This window comes from Oxyura jamaicensis (genome assembly GCF_011077185.1).
Source record: "Oxyura jamaicensis isolate SHBP4307 breed ruddy duck chromosome 12 unlocalized genomic scaffold, BPBGC_Ojam_1.0 oxy12_random_OJ72989, whole genome shotgun sequence".
NCBI lineage: Eukaryota > Metazoa > Chordata > Aves > Anseriformes > Anatidae > Oxyura > Oxyura jamaicensis.
In genome coordinates, this window is record NW_023304293.1 from 1 (window position 1) to 13,965 (window position 13,965).

General features: G+C 71.4%; 3 protein-coding genes across 4 annotated transcripts; all 3 read left to right on the forward strand.

Annotated features, from left to right (window-relative positions):
- Positions 1 to 265: 265 nt before the first annotated feature.
- SLC6A8 (solute carrier family 6 member 8) lies at positions 266 to 4,928 on the forward strand. Its single transcript, XM_035312343.1, has 13 exons — positions 266 to 504; positions 850 to 981; positions 1,460 to 1,739; positions 1,815 to 1,947; positions 2,167 to 2,301; positions 2,400 to 2,503; positions 2,584 to 2,708; positions 2,791 to 2,903; positions 2,979 to 3,116; positions 3,278 to 3,380; positions 3,471 to 3,571; positions 3,825 to 3,995; positions 4,411 to 4,928. The coding sequence occupies exons 1-13, from the start codon at positions 417 to 419 to the stop codon at positions 4,540 to 4,542; spliced, it is 1,755 nt and encodes a 584-aa protein (XP_035168234.1). The 5' UTR covers positions 266 to 416; the 3' UTR covers positions 4,543 to 4,928.
- A 663-nt stretch (positions 4,929 to 5,591) lies between these two features.
- Positions 5,592 to 7,867, forward strand: LOC118157848 (epidermal differentiation-specific protein-like). Of its 2 annotated transcripts, XM_035312345.1 has the most exons (3): positions 5,592 to 6,083; positions 6,229 to 7,321; positions 7,849 to 7,867. In XM_035312345.1, the coding sequence occupies exon 2, from the start codon at positions 6,248 to 6,250 to the stop codon at positions 7,295 to 7,297; it is 1,050 nt and encodes a 349-aa protein (XP_035168236.1). In that variant the 5' UTR covers positions 5,592 to 6,083; positions 6,229 to 6,247; the 3' UTR covers positions 7,298 to 7,321; positions 7,849 to 7,867. The 2 variants fall into 2 exon arrangements, with proteins under 2 accessions (XP_035168236.1, XP_035168235.1); XM_035312344.1 differs by lacking the exon at positions 5,592 to 6,083 and having other exon boundaries at positions 6,101 to 7,321.
- Positions 7,868 to 8,223: 356 nt separating this feature from the next.
- On the forward strand, positions 8,224 to 13,965 carry QARS1 (glutaminyl-tRNA synthetase 1). The gene is made up of 23 exons (XM_035312346.1): positions 8,224 to 8,568; positions 9,059 to 9,168; positions 9,317 to 9,392; positions 9,607 to 9,671; positions 9,816 to 9,869; positions 10,101 to 10,158; positions 10,424 to 10,495; positions 10,630 to 10,715; positions 10,872 to 10,958; positions 11,029 to 11,128; positions 11,242 to 11,320; positions 11,400 to 11,508; positions 11,583 to 11,713; positions 11,830 to 11,922; positions 12,021 to 12,158; positions 12,234 to 12,321; positions 12,400 to 12,543; positions 12,616 to 12,720; positions 12,849 to 12,941; positions 13,089 to 13,216; positions 13,483 to 13,549; positions 13,695 to 13,820; positions 13,901 to 13,965. Exons 1-23 carry the CDS (start codon positions 8,265 to 8,267, stop codon positions 13,949 to 13,951), a joined length of 2,364 nt encoding a protein of 787 aa, XP_035168237.1. The 5' UTR covers positions 8,224 to 8,264; the 3' UTR covers positions 13,952 to 13,965.

Consider the following 13,965-nt stretch of genomic DNA (forward strand, 5'->3'; position numbering starts at 1 on the left):
AGGGACGCGGTGCGGGGAGGGGACGGGGGACGCGCGGGGAGCGATGCGGGGAGGCGCGGGGGGGACCCCACGGCCACGCGCGACCGCGGCGCGCCCCCTCCCGCCGCCGCGGGGTGAGTCACCGCTCTGCATTGTGACGTCACGCGCCGGCCTGACATCTGACGTCACGGCACGAGTGGGGGGCTCGGGGGGGAGGGGGGCAGCGGGCGCCCCCCCCGCCCCCCCCCCCCCCCCCGTGCCCTTCCCCTCCGTCCGACCCCATGGGCGCCCGTGCCGGCGGCGTGGGCCCCCCTGTCCCCGCAGAGGGCGCGGAGCCCCCCGCGGCGGGCGAGGAGCGGGCGGTGACGGCGCCGCTGGTGGGGCCCCCCGGCCCCCCCAAAGCGGCCGCCCCCGAGCGGGAGACGTGGACGCGGCAGATGGACTTCATCATGTCCTGCGTGGGCTTCGCCGTGGGGCTGGGCAACGTCTGGCGCTTCCCCTACCTGTGCTACAAGAACGGCGGAGGTGAGCCCCACCGGCACCCCGACGCGGGGGGGGGGCGCGAACCGGGGGGGGGCGCACCCCGCACGGTGCCCCGCCGCCCGTGGGGATGCCCCCGAAGGGGTAACGGGGCCACCCACGCGGGTGCGGGGCCGCCCCGTGGGGCTGCTGGGGGTCCCGCGGGGGTCGGGGGGCCGCGGGGAGCCCCCCGGCACCTGCCCGCCCTGACCTACATCGGCGGCGCGGCGAGGGGGAGTGCGCGGAGGCCCGCTCGCCATTCGCTGCGCCCGGCGGGCGGCGCGGGGGGGGCCGGGGGGGGGGCAGCGGCGGCTGAGCCTGCCCCGCGTGTGCCCCCCTCCCCGGTCCCAGGCGTCTTCCTCATCCCCTACCTGCTCATCGTCTTCGTGGGCGGCATCCCTGTCTTCTTCCTGGAGGTGGCCCTGGGACAGTTCATGAAGCAGGGGGGCATCGCCGCCTGGAACATCGCCCCCCTCTTCAAAGGTACCGCCGGCACCCCGCCGCCCTTTAAATCCCCCCCCCCCGGCCCTGCCCGGGGGCCCCCCGGCACCCTGCCCGTGCGCTGCCGGCGGCTCCCTGCCCACGCCCTGCCTGCTGCCTGCACCTTGCCCGTGTCCCGCGGGCGCCCTGGCCAAGGGTGGCAGTTCCCCACGGCGCCCGCGCTGCCCTGCCCTGCCCCGCGGCTCCCCGTCTGCCGCCGCCGGCTTCCCCCGAGCGCCGCCGGGTCCCATCCCTCCGCCCACCTCCTGCGGTTCACCACATCCTGCCCCGGGCTCCCCGCACGCCCCGAGCCGTCACCGCCGTCCTACCCTGAGCCGTCACCGCCGTCATGCCCCGTCCTCGCCCGCACCCCGTGTCCTGCCCAGGGTTTCCCCCCCCGGCACGTCCCCGCTGGGTCGCCGTGGGTGGGCTGGGCCCCGCGCCAGCCCCCGCGGGCTCTGACGTCCCGGTGGTGCATCAGGTCTGGGCTTGGCCTCCATGGTGATCGTCTTCTTCTGCAACTCCTACTACATCATGATCCTGGTCTGGGGGCTCTTCTACCTGGTGCACTCGCTGACCGACACGCTGCCCTGGGCCACCTGCGGCCACGCCTGGAACACGGAGCAGTGCGCCGAGTTCTTCCACCTGGAGCTGTGCCGGAACGCCAGCACCAACGCCAGCGCCGCCGCCGCCGCCGGGGCCCTCAACTTCAGCTGCACCGACCTGGCCAACAAGCGCTCGCCCGTCATCGAGTTCTGGGAGTGAGTGTGGGGACGGCGGCGTGGGGACACGGGGGTCGGGGCCGTGCCGGCGCTCAGCGCTGCCCCGCTGTGCAGGAACAAAGTGCTGCGGCTCTCGGGGGACCTCAGCGAGCCGGGGGAGATGAACTGGCAGATGATTCTCTGCCTGGTCACCACCTGGGTCGTCGTCTACTTCTGCATCTGGAAGGGCGTCAAGTCGACGGGGAAGGTAACGCTGGGGGGGCTGCGGTGCTGCCTCCCTCCCGTCCTCCCACGCCACGGCCCCATCGGTCCCACGTCCGTCTGGGGGGTGCCACCAGCAGCTGGGGACATCCCAGGTCCTCGTCTGGCTGGGGACACCTGCGGCGCGTGACGGAGAGCCACAGCCCTGCCCCACAGCCTGGCCGGGGGGGGCTGGGGCTCACCAGCACCCCCTCCTCCTCCGCAGATCGTCTACTTCACGGCGCTCTTCCCCTACGTGGTCCTCATCCTGCTGCTGGTCCACGGCGTGACGCTGCCCGGGGCGCTGGGCGGCATCGTCTACTACCTGAAACCCGACTGGTCCAAGCTGGCCGAGGCGCAGGTGAGGGCAGGGGGAGGGAGGCGAGGGCCGGGAGGGGCCGGGACAGGGACACACGCTGCGCCCCCCCCGGCACCCCCAACGGTCCCCCTTTGCCGCAGGTCTGGATCGACGCCGGCACCCAGATCTTCTTCTCCTACGCCATCGGGCTGGGCGCCCTGACCGCGCTGGGCAGCTACAACCGCTTCCACAACAACTGCTACAGGTAGGGCCGTGCCGCCCGCGCGGAGACTCCCCGGCACCCCCCGGCACCCCCTGGCACCCCGTGACCCTCTCTGCCCGCAGGGACGCCTACATCCTGGCCGTCATCAACAGCTCCACCAGCTTCTTCGCCGGCTTCGTCGTGTTCTCCGTGCTGGGCTTCATGGCCTCGGAGCAAGGCGTGGATATCTCCAAGGTGGCCGAGTCCGGTGAGTGGTGGGCGGTCCAGTGGGTGCCGGCCGGTCCCGTGTCCCCCGTGGGGCTGGCACCGCTGACCCCGCTGTCCCGCAGGCCCTGGGCTGGCCTTCATCGCCTACCCCAAAGCCGTGACGCTGATGCCCTTGTCCCCGCTGTGGGCCACGCTCTTCTTCTTCATGCTCCTGGTGCTGGGGCTGGACAGCCAGGTACGGCGGCGGGGATGGGCACGGGGCCGGGGCCCGGGGCCGCGCGCCCCCGCTGAGCCTCGCCGTGTGCCGCAGTTTGTCGGTGTGGAGGGTTTCATCACGGGCATCCTGGACCTGTTCCCCCAGCCGGGGGCCGGCTCGCTGCGCCGCGAGCTCACCGCCGCGCTCTGCTGCATCGTCTGCTGCCTCATCGACCTCTCCATGGTGACACAGGTAGGGACAGGGGACAGCCGTGGGGACGCCGTGCTGCCCCCTCCCATGGCACAGGGCAGGAGCTCCCATGGCCCCTGGGCTGTCCGTGCTGGCGGGGGGGAGTCTCGGGGACGTTTGGGGCAGGCGGCGCAGCCCGGTGACGCGTGTCCCTGTCCCCGCAGGGTGGCATGTACGTGTTCCAGCTCTTTGACTACTACTCGGCCAGCGGGATCACGCTGCTGTGGCAGGCCTTCTGGGAGTGCGTGGTCATCGCCTGGGTCTACGGTGAGGCCGTGGGACGGGGAGGGACGGCGGGGATCGATGGTGGTCACGGGCACCCCACGGGCCCCGGCTGTGACGTCCCTGTCCCCGCAGGCGCCGACCGCTTCATGGACGACGTGGCCCGCATGATCGGCTACCGGCCCCTGCCCTTCATGAAGTGGTGCTGGGCCGTGGTGACGCCGCTGGTCTGCGTGGTGAGCCGGGGACGCGCTCACGCGTGGGCTGGGACAGGCACGCGCCCCTGCACGGCCCCGTGCGCGCTGCCCCCGCTGCACCGCGGGCACCGGGCTCCCCCCGGCGGCTGCTGGGGGCACGGCAGGGCGCTGGGTGCCGGGACACGCGTGGGTGCCGGGACACGCGTGGGTGCCGGGACACGCGTGGGTGCTGGCAGCAGGATGGCACGGCCGGGACCCCCGGCCCCACTGACCTCGCTGCCCCTCTGCCCAGGGCATCTTCGTGTTCCACGTGGTGAACTACAAGCCACTGACGTACAACAAGACGTACGTGTACCCGTGGTGGGGCGACGCCATCGGCTGGGTCCTGGCACTGTCCTCCATGCTCTGCATCCCCTGCACCGTCCTCTACAAGCTCCTGCGCTGCAAAGGCTCCCTGCGCGAGGTGAGGCGGCTCCCTCATCGTCTTCGTCCCAGTCCCCCTCCCAGCCTCGTCCCCGTCCCGATGTGAATCCTGTCCCCTACACCATCCCCGTCCCATCACCACCCAGGTCTCATCGCTGTCCTTGCTGGCATCCCCGTCCCGTCCTGTGCTGAATCCCATCCTTGTCCCCGCTGCCTTCTCACCTCCATCTGAATCCTGTCCCCGTTACTGCCTCAGTCCCACCCCCATCCCTGTCCCCATCCCGTCACCATCTCAGCTTTATCCCCGTGCCCCCCTCATCCCTCTCCCAATCCCATTTCCACCCTTCCCCATCCCACTCTCAGCCTCGTCCCCACCCCGTCCCTGAGGACAGAGCCATGCCCGGTGCCACCCCCATCCCGGTGGCCCCGGGGCTGACCCGATCCTGTCCCCGCAGCGCTGGCAGCTCCTGACCACGCCGATCTGGGGCCACCACCACCTGGAGTACCTGACGCCCGAGGCCGAAGCCAAGCTCCTGGCCCCGGAGCCCCCCAAGGAGAAGGCGACGCTCTTCGAGACTGTGATCTGAGCGTGGGGAGGGTCGCGCTGCTCCCGCCTGCCATAGCAATAATGCCAGCACCGCCTCCCACCCTCGCTGCCCCGCGCCCGGGCCCCCTCCCCGCCGCGGGGCCGGGGCTCCTCGGGGACACGGGGCCGGGGCGGCCGCGGGGGTCCCCGACAGAGGGGGCGTGCGGCACCGGGGGAGGGGGTGGCTTGGGGAGGGTTGGGGAGGGTGGGGGGGGGAAGCGAGCGGGACAGCCCCTCCCCGGTGTCCGTCCCCACGTCCCGGCCCACCCCCGTTCCGTCCCGGCCCCCCCAGCCGGTGGCACCTTGCTCACTAACCGCTTCTGTAGCGTTTGTCTGGTGTAACCCCGACCGCCCCGACATCTGGCAATAAACTGGGAGACCCTGGCACCCCCGCCTCGGGAAGGGGTGCTGTATTGGGGGGGGGGGGGGGGGGGGGGGGGGGGGGCTGCTGCCCCAGGAGTGGTGCTGGAAGGGGCTGGCAGAGCAGAGGGGGCTGCGGGTGCGAGGCTGCTCCGCGCCGCTGGGAGAATTGGGGTTGTGGGGGGCAGCTGCCGCCCTATGGGGGTTGTGGGGCTGAGCCCTGGCTCGCTGCCCCTCGCTGAGCCTGCCTGGCCCTGCCGTGCTGTCCCCTGGGACCGAGGGGCCCCAAGTGCCTCGGCACCTCGAGTTGCCTGAGCCTGGCTCCGGGGCACAGCTGGGGGTGTCGGAGGGTGCGCGCCCTGCGCCTGGTGCTGGCAGTGTGAATAGGGCCAGGGCTGTGTGAATAGGGCCGTGCCGATGTCCCTCCGTGCCCAGCAGTGGCACCGATTCCCTCCAGGAGCACCGTGGCCACCCCAGGAGGTCCCGGAGCATCCTGCCCTGCAGCGGGGTCGGGGACGTCCCCACCAAGAGGGACGAGGGGGTACGAGTGCCGCCGCCTGCCCGGGCCTTCCTCGGGCGCAGGTCTGTGCAGAGGGCTGCGTCGCACCGCGTCACGCCACACCGTGCCTCGGGGCTCTGTCCTAACACCCCGTGCCGTGCCAGGTCAGGGGCTACTTTCTGCCAGTCCAGGGGCTGTCCCGTGCCGGGTGGCCGTGCCGTGCCATACTGTGCCGTGCCGGGGCCTGCATTGAGCTCCCAGTGGCACCACGGCACATCAGGGGCTCGTCCCCAAGTGCCACCCGGTCCCACCACTGCACCCTCTCACCCCACCGGGGCGAGCCGGCAGTTCCTGCCCCACCGGCAGCACACTCCGTAATTAGTGCGGGCAGGGCACGGAAGCACCGTTGATAATTGGCGGTGACTCGTTAGCGCTGGAGCGCCGCGTGCCCGGGGCGCGGCAGGACTTTCCGGCAGGGCTGGTCGGCGGGGCCGCCTGGCGTCCCGGTGCGCCGGGGCCGTGCGGGTGCCCGCTGCCGCAGCGGGGCCGGGGCTGGGCGAGGAGGGCGCGGAGGCGAGCGTCGGCATCGCCCTCGCTTCATGTCGCGGCACGCCGCGGCCCTGCCGCCCCTTCGATAAAAGGCACGGCCGCGGGCCGGCGTCGGGGCGCTGCCGGCGGAGACGGTGAGAGCACGGGGACGGGGGGGGGGAAGCTGAAGGGAAAGGGGGGAGAGGAGGTGCTGGGAGAGGGCTCTTCGCCACCCGGGCTTTCCCCGTGGCCCCACGCGAGCCCACGAACTGGGGCTGACACGCGCTGTGCCCCCCGCAGGGACGGCGCCCGCGGCACCATGAACCGGATCACGGTGTACGAGCGCACCAACTTCGAGGGGCTGAGCCGGGAGTTCACCTGCGACGTGCCCGACCTGCACGAGCTGGACTTCGGGAACTGCATCGCCTCCCTGAAGGTGGTGGGGCAGCCCTGGATCGCCTACACGGAGCCCAAGTACGAGGGGGAGCCGCACGCCTTCGAGGAGGGCGAGTACCCCTCGGTGGGGCGGCCCAACAGCTTCTCGGCGCTGCGCCTCGTGCACGACGACCTGGGGGACCCCCAGATCACCCTGTACGAGCGCCCCAACTTCCAGGGGGCCTGCAAGGTGGTGACGGAGGAGACCAACCTGGCCTACGGCTACTTCAACGACCGCGTGGCCTCGCACGTGGTGCAGCGAGGGGTCTGGCTGCTCTACCAGCACCCCGGCCGCGGGGGCTGGCACTGCCTGGCCTGGCCCGGCGAGCGCCTCGCCGACTACAAGCCCGAGCTGAACTTCCAGGCGAGGCTCTCCCACCTGCGCCCGCTGCGGCCGGGGCGGCCTCTGGTCTCGGCGCGCCTGCTGTGGGAGCAGAAGCGGGTGGAGGCCGAGCGGGAGGTGCTGGTGGACGAGATCGTGGGGGTGAACGAGACGGCGGCGGAGCAGGCGCTGGCGGCCGGCAGCACGCGGGAGTACAGCACCACGCTCTGGCAGAGCTTCCACTTCAGCAACGCCACCAGCCTGAAGGCCGGGCTCTCCTTCACGCTGGCCGTGGAGGCCTCCAACGTCTTCACGGTACAGAAGGGGCGCAGCGAGTCCAGCACGCGGCGGGAGCGGGTGGAGGTGCAGCTGCCGGCCAAGATCCCCCCGCGCACGGCGCTGAGCATCCGCGTGCTGCGCAAGGAGGTGACGCTGTCCGTGCCCGTGCTGCTCACCGTCACCCAGAACGAGGCGGTGCGCACCGAGCTGGGCGAGTACCGCAGCGTCTCGGGCACCAACATCAGCGCCCACTTCAGCATGAAGCCTCTGCCGGCCGCCGGCACGGAGCCGGGGGCCGCGGAGGGGACGGAGAAGGTGCCCGACGGGTGCTGAGCCCGTGCCCTGCTCGAGGTGTGGGGCTGGGGGGTGCGTGCCCGTGGGGACGCCTCGGTGGGTGGCTGCGGAGGGCAGGACTCGGTGCGGCAGCCGGCCCCGCGGTGCCCCAGGAGCCCCGGCATGGGGCAGTGACAATAAATCCCGTCCTGAAGTGCCCCGGTGCTGCTGCTGCTGCTGGGGGCTGGCAGTGGCCATGTCGGGGGGGAGCTGGGAGGGGACGCGGTGGGGACGTGTGTGGCTGTGGGGACGTGGGGATGGAGGGGGGTGGCTGTGGGGACACGAGGGGGGACACACGGTTAGACACGGGAGACATAAAGGGGGAACACTTGGGGCTGTGGGGACACGAGGGGGGACAGTGGGGTGGACACGGGTGGCCATGGGGACACAGAGGGGGACATGCATGGACACAGGACACAAGGGGGGGACATGGGGACATAAAGGGGGGACACTTGGGACTGTGGGGACAAAAGGGGGGGCTCGAGGATGGATACAGGTGGCTGTGGGGGCATGAAGGGGGCACATGTGGCTGGGGGGACATGGGGACGGACGTGTGTGGCCGTGGGGACACAGTGAGTGGCTGTGGGGACACAAAGGGGGACACGGAGATGGACACCAATGACCACGGGGACTCAAAGGGTGACACGGGGATGGATACGGGTGGCCGTGGGGTCACACCGAGGGACCCCCGTGGCGGCCAGGCCGGACCCACTCGGGCTCCCCGGGGCCGCCCCCTCCAGCCCCCAGCCCCGCCCCGGGCCTGCCCCCCACGTGGCGGCGGCCGCCTGTCCCTTTAAAAGACACCCCTGCCCTCCCTCCCGGCCACGCCCCCCTCCTTCCTATTCGCCTTCCCTTCTCGGTTCTCCCCCTTCCTATTGGCCGCGGCGTGCGGTGCGCGGAGCCGATTGGCTGGGCCAGCCGGCCCGCCCCGCCCTCCTCCCCGGGCGGGGAGGAGGAGGGCGACAAGATGGCGGCGGCGATGGCGGCGGCGGAGCCGGCGGCGGCGGAGGAGGAGGCGGAGGCGCTGGGGCTCTTCACCGGCATCGGCCTGAGCGAGGCCAAGGCCCGCGAGACGCTGCGCAACGCCGCGCTCAGCGCCCAGCTCCGCCGAGCCGTGCTGCAGGCCCGCGGCGCGCTGGGCTCCGGCCTGGATAAAGCCACCGGGGCTCTGCTCTACAACGCGGCCGCCCGGCTCCGCGACCCCGGCCGCCTGGCCTTCCTCGTGGCCTACATCGGCCGCGGCGACATCCGCAGCGACCTGCAGCTCGGCGGTGCGGCGCGGCCGGGGGGTCCCGGGGGGGTCCCTGGGGGGCCTGGGGGGGCCCTTATAGGGGTCTGGGGGGGTTTTGGGTAGTCCTGGTGGTGTCCTTTGGTTGTCCAGGGGACCTCTGGGGGGCCCTGAGGGCCTTATGGGGGTCCTGGGGTTGTTCTGGGGGGTTCTGAGGGGTCGTGGGGGGCTTTGGGGGGTCCGGGGGGGGGTTGGGAAGGGCCTTGGGGGCCTTATGAGGGCCCTGGGGAGCTTTGGGGGGTCCTGGGGGGGCTTGGGGAGGTCCTGGGGTTGTCCTGGGGGGCTTGGGGAGGGTCCAGAAGTGCTTGGGGGACGTCCAGGGGGGCTTTGGGGGGTCCCGGGGACCTTCGGGGTGTCATTGGGTTGTCCAGGGGGGCTCAGGGAGGGTGTTTGGGAGGTCCTGGGGGCCTTTAAGGGGTCCTTGGGGGGTTTTGGGGGGGCCCGTGCTGCTGCTGACGGTGCCGTGCCCGCAGCCGCCCTGCAGTACCTGCGCAGCCACCCGCTTGACCCCCTGGATGCAGCCGACTTCGAGCGGGCGTGCGGCGTGGGCGTGCGGGTCAGCCCCGAGCAGATCGAGGAGGCGGTGAGAGACGGGGGGCTGGGGGGGCAACACAAGGGAGCCGGGGAGGGGGACACGCAACGTGGGGCTGGGGGTCCGGGGGAAGGACGCCGCGCAGGACCGGGGGACCCGGCTTGCCGCTCAGCCCCGGTGCGCCCGTTCCTCTCACCAGGTGGAGGCCGTGATCAGCCGGCACCGGGAGGAGCTGCTGGCCGAGCGCTACCGCTTCAACATGGGGCTGCTGATGGGTGAGTGGGGGCGCCGGGGTCCCTGCGCCTTGACAGGACCTCCTCCCGCCCTGCGTCCTGTCCCCCTCCGGGCTTCCACAGCCCTTGGTGCCCTGCTGTAGGGGCACCCCCAGCGCCCTGGGTCCGTCCTGGGGCTGCTGGCCCAGGACTCGCTGCGGGGAGCCCCGGGCAAACCCCCCCGGGCCCCTCGCCCACGCTGTGCTCCCCCCTGCAGGGGAGGCACGCAGCCGGTTGCAGTGGGCGGACGGGAAGAGCATCAAGAATGAGGTGGATCTGCAGGTGGGTGCGGGTCGGGTGCTGCCTGTCCCCTGGCGGTGTGGGGCCAGGGACAGCTTGTCCTGGGTGGGCGTGGGACAGGCTGCAGGTCACGGGGCTGTCCTCAGGCCCTGGGGCACCGGATTGAGGCATTGTCGTTTTTCCCAGGTGCTGCATTTGCTGGGACCAAAGACAGAAGCAGACCTGGAAAAGAAACCAAAGGTGATGCAGTGGGGAAGGCTGGGAACTGCGATGGCGTTTCCCAGGCTCCCAAGCTGCTGCTCAGCAGCCCCAGCCACCCTCGGGGCTGTGCTCTGGGCCTGCTCCCACCCCTGTACACGGTCCCCCTGCTCCTCGGGTGCCCAGCCACCACCCTGGGATGGGGCCAAGGGAGCTGGGAGGGGGGAAGGTGTGTGGGGGAGCTGGGCGCTAAGGCTGTGCTCGTCCCTGCAGGCTACAAAGGCCCGTCCAGTCCAGGAAGAGAAGCAGAAGACGCCTGTGGTGGAGAACGGTGAGGGGCTCTGTCCTCCTGCCAGGAGCTGCCCCAGCCCCCCGGTTCCTGGGACTCGGCCCCAGGAGCAACCTGGGCTGTGGTCGGGCAGCTCGCAGTGCCTGGGGACCTCCCTCTGTCCCACCGGGCAGCACTGCCCTCGCACGTTTTGTCCTTTATGGGTACCAAGCGAGGTCTCAGCAGCACCGGGGCTTCTGTGCCCGTCCCTCCCCAGCAGGCAGAGGAGGAGGAGGTGGCTCCAGCTCAGCCCTGTCTCTCCTCGCAGGTGAGGTGGGCACGGAGACAAAATCGCTGCTGGAGCAGCTGCGGGGAGAAGCCCTCAAGTTCCACAAGCCGGGTGAGCACGAAGGAGCGCCGCTGCGTGCGGGCCCTAGCTTTGCGTCCCGGGGGGGCTGTCCTGGCCCCGTGCCCTTCCCCACGGGCTGCTGGGCTTGGAGCGGTGCCGCAGCCCTGACCGCGCCGTCGCCCCAGGGGAGAACTACAAGACGGAGGGCTACGTGGTGACGCCCAACACCATGGCGCTGCTCAAGCAGCACCTGGCGGTCACGGGCGGGCAGGTGAGCGCAGGGCCCCAGCCCGATGGTCCCCTCTGAGGGGGGTTCCGTTGCGCGGCGGGGTGGTGGGGAGGCACGGGGGCCTCCTCCTCGGTGCCCCCCCCCCCCTGCAGGGGGTGTCTCCTGCTGCAGGACAGCCGTCCCGTTTCCTTCTGGCAGGTGCGGACGCGGTTCCCTCCTGAGCCCAACGGGATCCTGCACATCGGGCACGCCAAGGCCATCAACTTCAACTTCGGCTACGCCAAGGTGAGCGGTGCCGCCGGGCTGCGCCCAGGCCCCTCGGGGAAACGGGTGCTCACTGTCCCCGTGTCCTCAGGCCAACGGGGGCGTGTGCTTCCTGCGCTACGACGACACCAACCCCGAGAAGGAGGAGGAGAAGTACTTCACGGCCATCCGGGAGATGGTGGAGTGGCTCGGTACGGCTCGGGCTGGCGAGGGCAGGGAGGGCCGGGCTGCTGCCGGGGACATCCCCGCCTGCAGGTCCCGCTGCTGGCCCCGGGGGTGGCTCCAACCTGCCCCGTCCCCTCAGGCTACCAGCCCTACGCGGTGACCCACGCCTCGGACTACTTCGACCAGCTGTACACCTGGGCCCTGGAGCTCATCCGCAGGTGGGGGTGCTGGGGAAGTGGGCGGGGGTGCTCGGGGGACGGGCTGCCCGTGTCCGCTGAGCACCTGTCCCCCTTCCAGGGGCCAGGCCTACGTCTGCCACCAGAAGGTCGAGGAGATCAAGGGCCACAACCCGCCGCCCTCGCCGTGGCGGGACCGGCCCGTGGAGGAATCGCTCCTGCTCTTCGAGGTACTGTGGGCCGGGGGCAGGCGCTGCGGGATGCAGATCCGTGGCCCAGCTGACAGCTTCTCCCTTCCCCGCAGGACATGCGAAAGGGCAAGTTTGGGGAGGGGGAGGCCACGCTGCGGATGAAACTGGTGATGGAGGACGGGAAGATGGACCCCGTCGCCTACCGCGTCAAGTTCACTCCGCACCACCGCACCGGGGACAAATGGTAGGGAGAGTCCCGGGGACTGGGGACGGGTCTGCGTCTTGTGGGACCGGGAGGGGGTCTCGGGAGGGGAGCAGGGAGCTGGGGCAGCCCCGGGGCTGACTGCATCCTCCTCGCAGGTGCATCTACCCCACGTACGACTACACGCACTGCCTGTGTGACTCCATCGAGCACATCACGCACTCCCTCTGCACCAAGGAGTTCCAGGCCAGGTGAGCACCGTGCGCGGCCCGGGGCCGGTCCCTGCCGGGCGGGGGGGCCGCGGGCAGGCGTGGGGCTGAGCCGGGTTATTGCTGCACCTTCCTCGCAGGCGCTCCTCCTACTTCTGGCTGTGCAACGCGCTGGATGTCTACTGCCCCGTGCAGTGGGAGTACGGGCGCCTGAACCTGCTCTACACCGTCGTCTCCAAGAGGAAAATCATCCGTCTGGTGGAGACGGGTGCTGTGAGGTAGGACTGGGGCCAGCAGCCAGGGTGGGGCTGGCTCGGGGCGGGTTTTTTGTCGTGACCCCGGTGTTTTCTCAGGGACTGGGACGACCCGCGGCTCTTCACCCTGACAGCCCTGCGCCGGCGAGGCTTCCCCCCCGAGGCCATCAACAACTTCTGCGCCCGGGTAGGCGCCGTGGGGCAGGGGGGGGCGGTGGGCAGCCACGTCCCTCGGCCCCCGGGGTGACGGCAGGCCGTCCCGCAGGTTGGTGTGACCGTGGCCCAGGCAACGATGGAGCCACACCTGCTGGAGGCATGCGTGCGGGAGGTGCTGAACGAGCAGGCCCCCCGCGCCATGGCCGTGCTGGAGCCTCTCAAGGTCACCATCACCAACTTCCCCGCTCCTGAGGTGAGGCTGCCGCAGGCTGGGCTGGGAGCGGGGGTCCCCGGGGCCGGTGTTCACCCCTTCCTCTCCCCCCAGACAATCGACGTCCTTGTGCCCAACTTCCCCGCCGATGAGAGCCGGGGCTTCCACAAAGTGCCCTTCCAGCCCACCGTCTACATCGAGGAGACCGACTTCAGGGAGGTGAGCTGGGCGCGGCGCTCTGTGCCCCCTGGGCACGGCGTCAGGGAGACACAGGCGTGGGGCCAAAGACGTGCTGGCACGGGGAGCCTGTGCTGGGCCCCCTCTTGCAGCGGTGAACTGTCTGGCAGGAGCTGGACAAGGGCTACAAGCGGCTGGCCCCGGGGCAGCCCGTGGGACTGCGCCACGCTGGCTACGTCATTGCCGTCCAGAACGTCATCAAGGTGGGTGACCCGGGGTGGGCACGGGCTCCCTGCCCTCCCCCCGGGCCTTGCAGGGCCATGGGAGCGGAGCCTGTGGGCGCAGTGCCTCAGCCCCGGCTGCGCCGCGGGGCAGGGCTCCGGTCTGACGGCTCCTCTCGCCTCGCCCAGAACGCCAGCGGGCGCGTGATCGAGCTGGAGGTGACCTGCACAAAGTCAGACGCGGCCGAGAAGCCCAAAGCCTTCATCCATTGGGTGTCGGAGCCGCTGACGTGCGAAGTGCGGCTCTACGAGCGGCTGTGAGTAGGGGGCTGTGGGCAGGGGCTGGCACTGCCGGGCTCCTGCCCCCCGCTGAAACCGGAGCTGCGTGTTCAGCAGCTGGCTGCCCCTCCTGGCTCTGTGTTTCCCCCTCCCAGCCCTTCTGCCAGGTTTCTGGCCCCAGAGCAGGGACGGCCCCTGGGCAGCCCCCCCCCCCCCAGGCAGCGCAGCGGGGTGCCTGGGCAAAGCCGTGCCCGGCCCTACAGCGCCTCCCACCCCCGCGGGGGCTGAGACTCTCCCTTTTCAGGTTTTTGCACAAAAATCCCGAGGACCCAGCGGAGGTTCCCGGGGGCTTTCTGAGCGATCTCAATCCTGTGAGTGGTGCAGGAGCTGGGCTCGCAGCCCCTGGGGGAGGCACCCCCAACCCTGCAGCCCCTCCTGCTCCCCTGTCCCTGGTGGCAGCAGGACTTGGGGCAGGGGGCCCAGGGGCGCTGTGACAGCGCTGTCCCCTCCCGCCAGGACTCCCTGCGCGTGGTGGACAACGCCCTGGTGGACAGATCCGTCCTCGCTGCCCGGCCCTTTGCCAAATTCCAGTTTGAGCGGCTGGGCTACTTCTCCGTGGACCCCGACAGCACCGAGGGGAAGGTGAGCCCCGGGGCAGGACCCCAGGGACCCCCCCGTGGGAGCTGCGGGGCTCAGCGCCTCCCCCTCGCCTCTCTCCGCAGCTGGTGTTCAACCGCACGGTGACGCTGAAGGAAGACCCCGGCAAAGCCTGAGCGGAGCCCCCCCC